The sequence below is a fragment of the Sceloporus occidentalis genome, unplaced genomic scaffold (assembly GCF_023333645.1).
Source record: "Sceloporus occidentalis isolate IW3139 unplaced genomic scaffold, rSceOcc1.0.p SCAF_6, whole genome shotgun sequence".
Taxonomy (NCBI): domain Eukaryota; kingdom Metazoa; phylum Chordata; class Lepidosauria; order Squamata; family Phrynosomatidae; genus Sceloporus; species Sceloporus occidentalis.
In genome coordinates this window covers 40,593,348-40,608,365 of record NW_028316986.1, presented here as the reverse complement: position 1 = coordinate 40,608,365, position 15,018 = coordinate 40,593,348, and the positions used below count along the sequence as shown (strand labels likewise).

General features: G+C 41.7%; 2 protein-coding genes across 7 annotated transcripts in view; one reads left to right on the top strand and one right to left on the bottom strand.

The window, feature by feature from the left end:
• LOC149310647 (BRO1 domain-containing protein BROX) overlaps positions 1 to 513 on the bottom strand; it is a 31,638-nt gene extending 31,125 nt beyond the window's left edge. For both annotated transcript variants that reach the window (XM_089529382.1, XM_089529384.1), the window contains exon 1: positions 413 to 513. The gene's annotated coding sequence lies outside the window, so the exon portion shown is untranslated. The remainder of the gene's footprint in view (positions 1 to 412) is intronic.
• A 2,586-nt stretch (positions 514 to 3,099) lies between these two features.
• The window catches only part of AIDA (axin interactor, dorsalization associated), a 30,002-nt gene continuing 18,083 nt past the window's right edge, over positions 3,100 to 15,018 (top strand). For 2 of the 5 annotated variants that reach the window (XM_089529379.1, XM_089529376.1), the window contains exons 1-3: positions 3,100 to 3,324; positions 7,145 to 7,214; positions 14,747 to 14,800. In XM_089529379.1, the coding sequence (XP_089385505.1) occupies positions 3,215 to 3,324; positions 7,145 to 7,214; positions 14,747 to 14,800 (234 nt within the window). In that variant the 5' untranslated portion in view covers positions 3,100 to 3,214. Of the gene's footprint in view, positions 3,325 to 7,144; positions 7,225 to 14,746; positions 14,801 to 15,018 lie in introns of those variants that run through there. The other 3 variants (XM_089529378.1, XM_089529377.1, XM_089529380.1) reach the window with 2 other exon arrangements.

The window sequence follows — 15,018 nt, the reverse complement described above, 5'->3', positions numbered from 1 at the left end:
CTAAAGACACTGGGGCTGCATCCACACTGGAGAAATAACCCAGTTTGGCACTGCTTTAACTCTTTGTGTGGCTCTCTGCTATGGAATTCTGGGAGTTGGAGTTTGTTGTGGGGCCCAGAACAAACTCCAACTCCCAGAATTCCATAGCAGAGAGCCACACAAAGAGTTAAAGCGGTGCAAACCGAGTCCTCCTTGTTCCCCTTCAGTGTCCTCCATTTTATGGCGCCTTGTCCTCCTTTTGTGTTTATACTGAACTGTTGGGAAGCAAAGGTGACACTGTCTCAGCCCCCCCAACTTGGGAGTATTTTGCATTTCTGGATTCCAGATAAGGGAGGCTCAACCCAAACCTTCCTGGGGCAAAGAGGCAGGATGAAAGTATGCAAGTCAAGATAAATACAAACCCGTCACTCACCTATAAAGGAGGAGATTCCCCGCCGCAGAGAAGCCAACAATGGTTCGAAAGGATCAGGCAACTTCTGCAGGACGACCCCTCCCTAGTCTCCCCAGAGGAGTGTCCCGAGAACCGGATGTGACGTACCTGGCACTGCCCTGGCAAGAGCCAGGTAAGAGGGCGGAAGTGCCTCAGCTGGGGGCATCCTAGCAACCAAGCGCAATGGTTGCCAGGGCCTGCAATGGCGGCTGGAATTTAAGGTCCAAAGCACACTGCAGAATATAATCCAGTTTGAGACCTGTTTAACTGCCCTGGCTCAATGCTAGGGACTTTGGGGAACTGCAGTTTGTTTGTTTTTTTGTGAGACATTTAACCTTCTCTGACAGAGAGCTCTGGGGCCACAACAAACTACAATTCCTAGGATCCCCTAGCATTCAGACAGAGCAGTTAAAGAGGTCTCAAACTGGATTGTTTCTGCAGTGTGTTTTGGACACCTAGGCCTGTCTGGGAATTGCTGGCTTTGGAAGCTCTTGGTTGTGAAGAAGGCAGTCGGGCTGCCTGAAAAATTCAAAAAAGAACATAGTATTTTAAAAATATGGGGGTTTAGCCACACAGCCAAAGCTCATTTCCTTGTTTCCAGCTGAATGCCGCCATAGGGTACATCCACACTGCAGAGATAATCCAGTTTGACACCACTTGGGTCCAAAACACACTGCAGGAATCATCCAGTTTGAGACTGGTTTAACTGTCCTGGCTCAATCCTAGGGAATTCTGGGATAGTTTTGTGATACATTTAGTCATCTCTGTCAGAGAGGCTCAGGTGCCACAACAAACTACAGTTCCCAGGATTCCCTAGCCACGCCAGTTAAAGTGGTCTCAAACTGGATTATTACTGCATTGTGTTTTGGATTTGAACTCCCATGGTTTGTTCCCATAATTCCATTTCCTTGAGCAATGGCAGTTCAAGTGGCGTCAAAATGGATGGAGTTCTGGTGCCGCAACTACACTTCCCAGAATTCCACAGCATTGAGCCATATTAGTTCAAGTGGTGTCAAACTAGATTGGAGCTCTTGTGCCGCAACAAACTATGCTTCCCCAAATTCCATAGCCTGAGGCTATGGCAGTTCAAGTGGTGTCAAACTGAATTACTTCTGCAGTGTGGATGCAGCCATAGCCAGGGAAAAAGCATAATGTTAAAAGCAGCCATGGCAGCAAGAGTGGCTTTTCTGGCACGGTCAACACAGAGAAAGATTAGCTAGTTAACACCCACACACCCTTCGTCCCTGGCATGAACTCAACATTGTGTGAGGTGTGTAAATGAATGTATTTGTGAATGGAAGCAAAGGAGGATCTCCAGATGAGCTGAGAGCTCTTAGGCCTCACTGAATGACAAACTCCAGAATGCAACAGGAGGCAGTCAGCAAATCATAAGAAGATGAAGAATGGGGAGGATGGCTGTGCAAAAACTAGTAAAGATTCTAAAATGCAAAGAGATACAGCTGAGCACAAAGGTTAGATCCATACAAGCCATTGTATTCCCTATTAACATATATGGATGTGAGAGTTGGACAGTTAAGAAAAAAGATAGGAAGAAAATCAACTCAATTGAGAGGTGATGCTGAGCGATGTGAGGGCTGAGGATCCCATGGACAGCCAAAAAACAAACAAACAAATAGATCTGTCCTAGAAACAGATCAAGCCAGAAATATCCATAGAAGCCAAGATGACAAGACTTAGACTGTCATACTTCGGACACATCATGAGAAGGAAGGACCCCTCATTGGAAAAGACAAGAATGCTGGGAAAGGTGGAGGGAAGTAGGGAGAGAGGAAGGCCACATGCCAGATGGATGGACTCTGTTAAGGAGGTCACGGGTTTTATGGGGTTGCAGGAATTAAGCGGAGCAGTGGAGGACAGGGGTCTTGGAGATTTCTCAACATAGGGTTGCCAATTCGAAGGCAGTTAACAACAACAAACAAACATCCCACTTTTACTGCTCTGGCTGCCTCCTGTTGCATTCTGGAGTTTGTAGTTCAGTGAAACCTGAGAGCTCTCTGGTTGGTTGAATATTCTAAATGCCCCTCATTAAATTCCAAATCCCAGAATGCAACAGGAGGCAGCCGGAGCAGTTAAAGTAGAATAGCAGCACTATAAGACTGTAGTGCGGTAATGTGGAAAGATTGTCACACTAGAGACAATAGACTCTGATAGTGCTGCTATTGCACTTTTATTGCTCCTGTTGCATCCTGAGGCTTGTAGTTCAGTGAAGCCTAAGGGCTCTCTGACTGAGGGTTCTAACAGCCCCTCCTTGAACTCCAAATCCCAAAATGCAACGGGGGGCAGCCAGAGCAGTTATAGTGAAATAGCAGATCTATAAGAGCGTAGTGCGGCAATATCGAAAGATTGTCACACTAGTCAGTGACACTAGACTCTTAAAGCGTTGCTATTCCACTTTAAATGCTCTGGCTGCTTCCTGTTGCATTATGGTTTTTGTAGTTCAGTGAGGCCTAAGAGCTCTCTGGCTGAGAATTATAAATGGCCCTTCATGAAACTCCAAGTCCCATCATGCAACGGGGGGCAGCCGGAGCAGTTGAGGTGGAATACCGTCTACGCTTCAAGAGCAACGGGGCGGTGTCCATTGCGGGAGAGGGGAAGGGAGGCGGTCGTGGCGCAGCCAAACCCGATGCTGAGGGGCGGAGCTACCCGAGAGGCGGCGGTGGCGACCAGGCTTGGTTGCGGCGGGGGCTGTGGCTGGGCTGAGGAGAGGCGTCGGCTGCCCTCCTCGCCGGGTGAAGATGGCGCCCTAGCGGTGCCGGAGGGACCATGTCGGAAGCGGCCCGGAGCCTCCTCCAGCGCTGGGGCGCCAGCTTCAGGAAAGGGACCGACTTCGACTCCTGGGGGCAGCTGGTGGAGGCCATCGACGAGTATCAGATGTGAGGAAGGGTGGGGTCCATGGCTGCATCCAGACTGGAGACATATCCCGGTTTGGCACAGCTTTAACTTGTCTGGCTCTTTGCTATGGAATTCTGGGAGTTGGAGTTTGTTGTGGGGCCCAGAGCGGAGCGGACAAACTCCAACTCCCAGAATTCCATAGCAAAGAGCCAGACAAAGAGTTAAAGCGGTTCTAAACCGAGTCCTCCTTTTTTCCCTTCAGTGTCCTCCATTTTGTGGCGCCTTGCCTTCCTTTTGGGGTGATGACATCTGGCCGCTAAGTATGTGCAGGTTTGGCAGCCTTGTGCTGTGTGTGTGTCTGTTGTGTGCCTTCAAGTCATTTCCAACTTAGGGCAATCCCCAAGATAATGGGGGTTTTCTTGGAAGGGTTGGTTAAGAGGGGCTAAATGGCTTAGAAGGAAATCCTTGGTGCAACAGGACTTTGCACAGACTCTAGAAAAAAACACACCATTCTTCAGAGGAGGCTGAGAGAGTGTGACTTGCCTTTGGGTTTCCACAACTGAGTCAGGATTCGAACCCCGCTCTCCAGTTACAGTCCAAGACTCGAAACCGCTATGCTGCACTGTGCTATATCCAGTGAAAGTTTCACTCCCATTTCATGACATACTGTACTGCAAAGCATTGCAAGTTCAGATTTGCCTTGGTGTACCAAGGGTATTGTAAATAAAGGATTATTGGTGTATATCCCATCTACCATATATACTCGACTATAGTTTGTATAAGTCGAGGGCAGATTTTGGGACTAGAATTATGGATTTTGATGTGACCCGTGGATAAGTCGGGGGTAAAACTTAGGGTCATGTAACGAAGGATGTAAAGGACGAAGCAAAGGAAAACAGTGCCAAAGGACTTACAAAATTCCAGCAGACATAACTATTTGTCCTATATTAAAGGCTAGAGGGTTGAGAAAATAGAGTGGGATCAATGCTTCCAGGGCAGATTAAACTCTTGCCTTTCACCAGAGGATGATTTCATATAGATATATGATTTAAAGCACAGTATTTACATTGACCCATGGATAAGTCGAATCAGGGTTTTTGGAGTCAATTTTTTAACTTAAATTTCTAGACTTATACATGAGTTGAGTACAGTGAACAGTATTGTAAATTTGTATTCTGTGCAGCTTCTCTCTCTGTAAGCTCAGACATTTATTGGTGGCGCAGTGGTTAAATGCCTGTACTGCAGCCATTCACTCAAAGCCACAAGGTTGCGAGTTCAAGACCAGCAAAAGGGCCCAAGCTTGACTCAGGCTTGCATCCTTCCGAGGTCGCTAAAATGAGTACCCAGACTGTTGGGGGCAAATTAGCTTACTTGCTGTTCACCGCTATGATCTTTGAAATAGCGGTATATAAATAAAACAAATTATTATTATTATTATTATTATTATTATTTTGCATTGCAAGGCTTATAAAAATAAGGTTTGTGTCTACTGGCGAGCCAGTTGTATATTGCTGGAAAGGCCTCATCTTTCCCACAGGCACTGTTGGGGACACCTAGTTCCATAAATGTCCACAGTTAAAACAGTGTGATGATAGGCACTGTCTGAATAGTGGCTGTAGTCAGTGATCATTTGTTAGAAATAAATCAGGGGTAGACAAACTTACAGATCTGTTGTCTGCCCCAGGAAGCTTCGCCAGTTGAAGCTGTAGTCTCTAAAACATCTGACAGATACGAGGTTGCCAGTCCCTGGTATAACTTATCTGTAAAGTATTAGTGCAGAAGAAAGAGGGCATTTATGATAATGCCATACTTCATCAGCTATGCAAAGAATACAGAGCCAGGGCAGTTAAAGCGGTCTCAAACTGGATTGTTTATGCCGTGTGTTTTGGACCTAAGTCTCAAAGGTGCTACAAGATCTCTGAATTCTACCACTGTGGAAAACAGATATGGCAATATGACACCTAACATCAATGAACATTAAAGTAACAGTCTTTTAACCTTTTAATGACAGAACGTTTCCGTGTTAACTATAGACATTAATATAGACTTAGTGGGACCTGTGTATCTTTAGTAGTTTTCTGTCTTAAATATACTGTTTATATTTTTTCTATACCCCGGACGCCTGCAGCTTGCTCTGCCCTTCACTTACACCTTCCTGGTGAGGGGCCTCCTCACCTCATCATCGGGACCGTGTTAAGTCACCGCATATGGTGGGGATGTGACCGTGGCCGTTTTGAACTCCTCCCACCATATGCGGCGACTGCAGATTCTCCAGTCCGGCTCAGAAGTTTCAGCACCCGCCCTTTAAGACGACACCCAGCATATAAAATGACCCCCGACCTTTGAGAAGATTTTCCTGTGTTAAAAAGTAGTCTTATATGCCAGAAAATACAATAAAGACTTTCCTGTTTTCTAAAGCATTTGGAACTGTATTTTAATACTGCTTTATAATTTTATATTTGATTAGATGTATTGGTTGTTTTTACAGTTTATATTTTTAATTGCATAACTTGTTTAATTTTTATAGTTTATATTTTATGACTTTTAGATTGTATGCTGTTGGCAGGTTATATGCTGTTTTGATGATGCCTGTAAAGTGCCATGCAAATTTATGGTGCTAAATAAATAAATAAATAAATATAGTAAGCACAGAATTTATGAGTTTAGCAGTATATAGAACCTGTTCCTCTACCCCAGTTCATCCTCAACTGTCAGCTGTGAATCTCCCCAGGCCTAGGTGGCAGTATTTTCGGCAGTGCAAGGTAGGGGTGGCTGGCAGCTGTTGGGAGGAGGCACTTGGAGGCTGTGGGTATATGTATTCTAGTTCTAATCCCTATGCTTGCTATCTGTGCATTACCTATTAGGTGCATTACCTATTAGGTGTAACCGTGTTACTGGTACTCCCAATGTGTTACTTAATGGCTTTGTTTTATTGCCTCTCCTTAGGAAGTGTTTTGGCCATCATATAGCTGCTTCCAGCATGTTGTATGTATGAGTCAAGTGATTCAGTCCATTGTCATTTAAATAGACTTCCCTTTGTTTAATATTCCTTGCAGTCCTTCAAATCTGTTCAGTGGGTGTGGGCTGCCCAATAAACGCCCCTTCTTTTGTGTTATTGTGGATTTAGTTCAAATTATGTTGCCTCAATAACCATACCAAAATACCTCTGAATTATGTGTTGTTGGAGTCAATCAGTACAACCCTTCTCTATGCATATAGATAATCAACAACACAGCAGGACACATATGTGAACAGTCCCTGGCAACACTACAGAAGTGCCAGGTAATGGGGAGATGTCAAGGCAGTTCAGGGTCCAGAATACTCCGGCTGCTCATGTATACAAGGCCTCAGTCATGTAGTTCCTCCTTAGCTTGAGAACTCCATAGGAAAGAGACTGGTTCCCTCTTCATTATTTTTCTGTTGATAGGTGAAGATGTGGTGTTTTTTAAAAATTCCAGCAGTCATTTGGGAACTGACTATCTAGAACGAACATACTTTTGATAGTGTGCTGTACTTTTTATATTTCTTGCTTTTTTAATGGATATGTTTGAAATGGCTTTTAATTATCTAGATTGTTTAAATATTGATAACATTTTGTATACTTTTGCCTATATGCATTTATCTATATCTATATCTGTTTTAATTGTTTAAATTGTCTTGGGTCCTCGTTTGGGAAAGAAGTGGGATGTAAGTATAATGTTGTTATTCTTGTTATTACTACTAATATAAGATGTCTTCTATCGGAAAAACCCTATTGGCTTACAAAACAGAGATAGCTACTGTATCTTAAAATTGTACATCTTCTGATTCTTAACTCGGTATAACACTCAATTGGTCATCTGTTTCTTTTTCTTCACTCAGATTAGCAAGGCATTTACAGAAAGAAGCTCAGTCTCAGCCTAACAACTCAGAATTCACTGAAGACCAAAAGGTACATAATGGTGTGTGTTCATTTGGTGGTGAAATACCTTTTGCAAACAGTATTTGACTCTTTTCTTGTACTAATTGGGAGGAGTTACTTATGGAATGGAATCTTTTTCTAGATGGTTAATCTGTGGTGAAATGAAATACTGTAATATTGTTAGTTTGAAAAATTGTAAAGAGACAAAGTTAATTCTAGGAGTTAAGTTTGAATAGAAATTCTGGCAAGAAATCAGTTTAATTTATTTTAAAGGGAAAACAAAAACCACAATTTCATCTTCATAACATGTATTTGTAATCAAAACATACATAAGGTCATATCAAGAGCCATGTTTGATCATACCCAAAGTTTTTCTAGTCCAGCATTCATACTCCACCAGTAGGAGTGCTGCTACACCTCCCATTTTGTATTCCCTAATAACCAATATACAGGGGCATACTGGAGGTGATATGCAGCCATCCTGACCAGTAGGGATTTATATGAATGGCCATTGATCCCTATCCAAACCTCTTTTAGAATCATCCAGGTTGGCAAACATCACATCGTGTGACAGTGAATGCTGCAATTTAACTGTGTGTTGTGTGAAAGGGTCCCTCATTTTATCTGTCCTGAATTTCCCGCCATGTGGTTTGAGTGGATGATTCACATTCTGTTACTATGAGAAAGGGGGGAAAGCTTCTCCACACCATGAATAACTTTGTACATCTCTGTCTGGTCTCCTCTTATCTCTGTTCTGATCTTTAAAAAAGCAGACACTGTAAGATTTCCTTATAGGTCAGTTGCTCCAAATCTCTTGATCATTTTTATTGCATTTTTCTGCACTCTTTTCAGCTCTCTAAAATCCCTTATAAATAGCTCTGATCAGAACTGTGTATTGTACTCCACATGTGTTTGCACCATGGATTTTTGCAAGCGTGTGTTGTAGGCCCAGGGTCACTTTTATGCCTCCAGGACCCTGAAGGGGCATGGACTGCCAAAAAGTAGAAAGCCCCAAAAGAGCCAAATCTACTTCTGGTTCTTGTAAACAGGTATTCTTTGATGCTAAACAGTGCAGGAAATTCTTTCCTTCTGTCTAAAAGGTAAATGTCTTCTCCTAAATGCTTCCAGAACTAGCAATTTGTCCTCTTCTTGGCTAGAAAAGGGGCAGTCTGGGCAATGTAGAGGTGTTGAAGACCCCAAAAAGATCCATGATGGCCTGCATAGAGCCCCAGGGCCACATTTTGACCACCCCTGGTATAAGGGCAGTATGATATTATTCACAGATACTTAGGTACAGTCCGATCCCTGAATCTGCAGGGGATACATTCCCCAAAAAACATGCATAGCAAGATCTGGATAATGGTGAATGCTATATTTGTAAGAAATTGACCATAGAGTCATGCTGAAGGACCTCCAGATTCCTAGAGAAACCATTTTTTCTCCTGGATGTGGCTAAGTGAAACTGTGGTTACCAATCCCATAGATATGGATCCCATAGATAATGGGGATTGTACTGTAATTCAGTGCTTCTTTTGTTGTGTGATACGGCAGAACACTAGGTTTTTCTCCAGAGTATCAGAGATTGGCCGTGTATTTGTGCCTCTTGTCTACAACTTTTTCTTTCTTTCCTAGTCTTAAACTTGCTGCAGACTAGCAGTGAGTGGTTCAGAAAGTGGCAGTAGGCCACAGTTCACCACTTTGAGTAGCACTGCTTTAATGTGTTTTTCTTGTTGTATGCTTTCAAGTCACTATCACAGGGATTTCTGAATCTGAAAGTGTGTGATTTGCCCAAAGTCAACCCATAGGTTTTCATGACAGAGCAGGGATTTGAACCCCAGGTTCAAGAGTCATAGTCCAATGCTTAAGCAGCTATGCAACGCTGGCTCTGTAACATGGCCCTTGTGGTCTCTTCCAGCTCTATGATTCTATTCCATTCTGTGAGGTGCCTATTGAAGTACCATTTTTGAAGTTTATAACATTTGGCAAGAAAGTGTCATAGTTTAATGCAAGGTGTTCTTTTTGCCTTTAAAGCAGTTAGAAGCCACTTTATTTGGCCAGTGCAGACTACCTGTGTATTCCATTATTAATCCAATGTAATTTAAAGGGATAATAGTACCATCTGTATATATTTCCCAGTATATTTACTTCTATTTGTACCCATACTGATGTATAAACTGAGGTTTTCCAATTTGAATTCCAATGTTTTTCTTCTGTTTTTATTCCCAAACCTGACTGCCATACTAATCTCAAACCTTTCAATATACCAAATTTAGCTTTTTGAATTACATAATATAATTTGAATCTTTTCCGTTGGGTTGGTTTTTCAGTTGATCTAATTGAATGGGCTTCCCCGTTACAAATGTATCTTTTATTCTATAGATCCATTTCTCTTTTCACCCCTTCTATTGGTTGTATTTATCTTTGTTTGAAGAGTTGATGCTCTAAAAATGGGCAAAGAGGTGTGATGTGAGGTGAGACTAATAATTTCTTATATTGAAATCATATACTAAACAATCCTTCAGTAAATGGATTATCTAGTTTTTCTCATAACCTCTGTGTTTTATCTACAAACATGTTTGTGATACTAACTTTTGGCACTTTTGTTTAAAGATGTGCTACATTCTTTTTTCTTATATGGCTCAGGAAGTGAGTTGATAAGCATGTAGTCGCCTCCTAAAAATATATCAAACTCTCTAGGCAACCTTAGGCATATTTTATGGCAAAGTAAGGGCCAAAGATAGATCAGAAGGCCTAATGTGGTACAACATACCTAGGCTGATAAATGAATTCAACCACAGGTAACCACAAGAAAGATGGACTGGAGGGAGGGCTCAGCTCCTTAGCTCACGCCAGACCCAATGGAGCTGGGCCTGCATCTCTCCCTCCATGGCCAGATGGCTCCAGATGGACTGGAGGGAGGGCTCTTCTTCTTATAAGGTACAGTGGTACCCCGGGATACGAATTCACCGCGTTACGAAATTTCCGGGGTACGAAAAAGTTAGATTTAAAAAAACTGTTCCGGGTTACGAAAGATTTTTCAGGTTACGAAAATCTTTTCGGCGCGTTTCGGCGCGAAATTCAAAGCGCGGCTAGCGGCTTTCCAGCGGCTTTTCGGGTTGCGAAATGTATCGGGTTACGAACGGCGCCGCGGAACGAATTAAATTCGTAACCCGAGGTAGCACTGTACTTGGAAGGCAGAGGTCCAAGCAGCAGTAAAACTAGCAGTTTCATCCTCTCCCTGCCCCAGATAGTCACTGTGGCCCTCTCATACTCTCTGCTGGGCTGTTTGGCAGCAGAGCTATGTCAGGTCCTGGTCTTATAGCCCTAGCAGGCAAAGCAGCTGTGAATGATGGCAAACACAGTGCCTTCTGAGTCAGGGTCTCAGTCCTGAAGAGAGAGGAATCCATTTGGAAGGCAGAGGTCCAAATACCAGTAGAACCAGCAGCTTCTTCCTCCCCCCCCCCCCCCCGACCCAATATCTCTCTCTGCTGGAGTGTTTTACACTCTTCTCTCCCTCAGAGTCCACAGCAGTGGCAGTTGGAATGGAGGGAGAGTGCCTCACCAGCAGCTGGGACCCTTGGATTATCTTGGAGCTTGACTACTAGAAATGGAGTTTTGCTCATGGAATGTAGTTCTGTTCTTCCTTTTAATGCAGCTTTGCTCCTGAATTGTTTCAAGGATTTTCTGACTATTAGAAAAGCATGGGGTGGAAAGGCTGATGGAAGGTGGAATTAGCAGATGAGGGGGCCACATCCTTTTTGTATGAAGGGAAATAGTCTTCTCTGAGCCTCTGTTGGATTTCCTCACTGTGCACTGTATTCTTATGCAGATCATAAAAAGTAAATTGATGAGGGATGGGAACAATATTCCTTGCCTTGCTAAAGTATGTCCTGGGAAGACCATAAAATACAGTCTCCACCCTGTTCACTGTAGGGCTGCAATACACTGTGACAATTTTTGTTTAGATCTATAACCTCTCTTCCCAAAGGGCTGAGGATAGATAATCCTGTTAGGAACAGATGTTAATCCCAGATGCATTCCCTCACTGTTATAATAGCTGTAAGTGACTACTCTAATCCAAGGATTTGTACTGTTCTTATATGTATATGTTCCTTCTTTCTCTGGACTTTATCACACAGAGACAAATTGCTTAAATCTTGTGCAGAAATTGGATTTAAAAGTGGAAAAAAAAACCCTGCAAAAACAGGTTTCTTTTCAGACGTGTTTGTGTAAAGGAGAAATAATGCGACATTAACCTGAACAGAAAGTCACCCAAACCCACTCCTTTTTACTTTCAGAAGTACCCGAAAGTATAAAGAAGCAGGTTTTGGCAACTTTACATTTGGGTTATTTTCACATTATTTCTCTTTCACTCAAACATCATTTAATAAACAAGCCTGCATTTGCTGTTTTTTTCTACTTTCTGTTCGGGTTAACCCTGAACATCATGTGAAAAACAACCTGTAAAAGTGGGTTGTTTTCACTTTAAATATAGTTTCTGCCTCCGTGAACTCCTCTGTCTTGCAAATTGGTAGCATTTAATGGTTCTTGCTTTAAACATCAAGAGACCAAAGTGTGTTCCTGCCTGGCAGCAGGTGGACAAGATAGCCCTTGGGCTCTGTTTTAACTCTGCAATTCTATGAAAGCATAGCCTTTTAGTTTTGCTTTGTATGATTTTTTTAATGCAAGGGAAATCTAAAGAGTAGAAATTGGGGTCTTACTTTGCCGCTGCCTCTTGGATGTATATGTTTCAGATGTTCAGGGGGGGAAACATGGTGAAAGAAGTCATTCAGATCTGAAAAAGAACAGGCAACAGGCAGTCCTATAAGCAGCAGACAGAACTAGAGAAGAAATTTATTGAAGTATAACTCCACAGAGAAGTGCATAGGTTACAAGGGATGGCCAAACATAATGGACTTGGGTTTGGAATTAGGCTGAAAATCTTTCAGCCATATTTCCTTCTCGTTTGAGTGTACAAAAATATAGGTCACATTCTGGTGTTCAAGCAGTGACAACCTTGTTTTTCTTGTACTAGCTGAATCTCTTTTGTTGGCTCATTCCTTCTGGCTGATTACACCTACTTTCCCATTCTGTGGTTGTGACCTCTTAAATCCTTGGCTCTTGTAAAAGGGATTTTGGTTCTTGATTTTTCTGTTACACTTGGCTGTATGAAGTCATTAAAATCTTGTTTTGTGGGAAGCTAGGGGTATACGGAATTATACTTACAGCTATCAACTAACAAATCAGTTTTTTAATTAATGACTTAAGCCTTTAACAAAGCAAAGTTCCAGTTGGACAATAAACTCCTTTACAACTGTAATGTAAATGTCTGTAATGCATTTCTGTTAACACAGTCATTACTCAGGCACAGCATAGCTGATGGTTAATGTATTCAGTAGCGGTCATGCTGTGTTTTAAGATCCTGTTTTTACATCTGCTGGAGATGGGGATCTTCACTGGCAGTCAGAGCACTTTACAAACTATAGCACTTTTCTGAAGTGTTAAGTATTTTAATTGCTGAAAAATGAAGCAATTTGCTGGGGATAATAATAACTTGGAAAAAATGCTAGCTGTGTCTAACTGAAGTGTATTGTTTCTTTTTTAAAATATTTGTATTGGGTGTGGTTCCTGAGAAACAGTTATGAATAATGCTTGCTGGTATGTTGCCATCATTCAATAGATGTCTTCTAACTTTTTTAAAAATCTATTTCGTGCAACTCCAAATCTCTCTCAGGCAAATCTCTTCTGAGTATATTATCATTCTTCAACTCTCAAAGGCCTTCAGAAATTATTTCAAAGCTTTCTGCTTCCCAACAAAGAGCAGCTGGCAAGTCCCAGCTGTTGTAATGTTCTACTTTCAGGAGAAATATGGCTCTAAGCATAACTCTTAAGCCAGGAAAGGAAAGCAGGCTGATATCTCACTTACCTCTGGGGCAGTGTAGCAGGGGATACAAAGGAACATAGGTGGAGGAGAAAGGACAGAATTTCTTTATCCTTTTATATATCCTTTTATAGAAGGAAAGCTTCTCATATTATGATTTTAATACATAATAATTTCACACTTGTTTCTCTCTGTTGTTGGTAAGTCTGGTATAGATTTATAGAATCAGACCGGTCTGCAAGGGCTATCTAACCTAATCCTCTGCCTTGCAGGAATACAGATCTAAAGCATTCCCAAACGAAGACTATTCAATCTTTGTTTAAAAACCTTCAATAAAGGAAACTTCTTACTTTAAATAAGTTCTTCCTGATGTTTAGATGGGACTTCTTTTTTGCCTTTCAATCTACTGGTTTATGTTGTAGTCTCTGGAGCAGCAGAAGACAAACTTGCTTCTTCTTCTACACAGCATCCCTTCACATAAAATCATAGAGTTGGAAGAGATCTCAAGGTCCATCCAGTCCAGCCTCCTGCCTTGCAGGAATACACATTCTAACTACTCCCAACAGCCTCTGTTTAAAAATCTCCAAAGAAGGAGACTCCACCAGACTCCGAGGGAGTGTGTTCTACTGTCCTAGTCTCTGGAGCAGCAGAAAACAAGTTTGCTCCATCTTCAGTATTACATCTCCTCAAATGTTTAAACAGGGCTATCATATCACCTCTTAACTGTCTCTTCTCCAGGCTAAACATGGCTAGCTCCCTAAGTCCCTCCTCATATGGCATGGTTTCTAGATCTTTTACCATTTTAGTCAATCTTCTCTATACATGTTCCAACCTGTGTATAACCTTGCACTCTGGTACCCAGAACTGGACACAGCGTTCTAGATGAAGTCTGATTAAAGAAGAACAAAGTAGTACTGGTGTCTCCCACAGTCTGGACGCTGTGCTCCTGTTGATGTAGCCTAGGATTGCATTGTTTTGTTTTGCTTTTGTTTTTGCCTTCTACATCATCCTATGAATTATGCTTAGCTTGAAGTCTGCTAAGACCCCTTGATCTTTTCAAATGCCAATACAGGAAACTATCCAATAGTTGTGCATTTTATTTTTCCTGCCTAAATGTGGTACCAGACATTTATCCCTGATGAAATTCACTTTGTTAGTTAATTATTATTTTTTTATTTTATATTTTATTATTAGTTAACAACTCTTCAAACTGTTAAGGTCATTTTGAATCCTGATTCTTCCCTCTGGGGTGTTAGCTAACCCTCATAATTTGTTGTTATCTGCAAACTGGATAAGCATGCCCTCAGTTCTGTCATCCAAGTTATTTATAAAGATACTGCATAGGACAGAATCTTGGAGTATCTCACTAGTCACTTATCTCCAGGATGAAGAGGAACAGTTAGCTGGTGTTGTACAGCTAAACTCTTGTGACGAAATCTATATGATTAGATGCAAGTATATGGCCAAATGTAAAAAACTGTAATGTAGCAAGTCACTCTTACAATCATAAGCAGATCTTCTTGTTTACTATTGCCGCTATAGTTTTAACTGGTACAGTGCTATCTCTTACACAAAACTAGATTACTGATTGCAGTCCAGTACATAGCACTGTTAATGTTTAAAGACATTATTCTAATGGAAGAACATCAAATAAATCAATTTTGCTGTCTTTTTTTTGCAGAAAACCTTAGCAAAGATTGCAACATGCTTGGAACTCAGGAGTGCAGCATTGCAGGTACAGTTGTTTAGTTTTCACGATTGTATTTTTGTAAATGTCATATTACAAAGGCTCCATTTATGAAAAGCTGCTATATACAGATATTGTACAATAGTTTGTTCAGTTGTCAGGGCATGAAACAAAGGCATCAGAAAGAACAGAAGGAACCAAGCAAGCAATAGGTAATTTGCAAGTCTAAAAAAGGTATCAGTATAGAAGGTAGTGATGGCTTTATA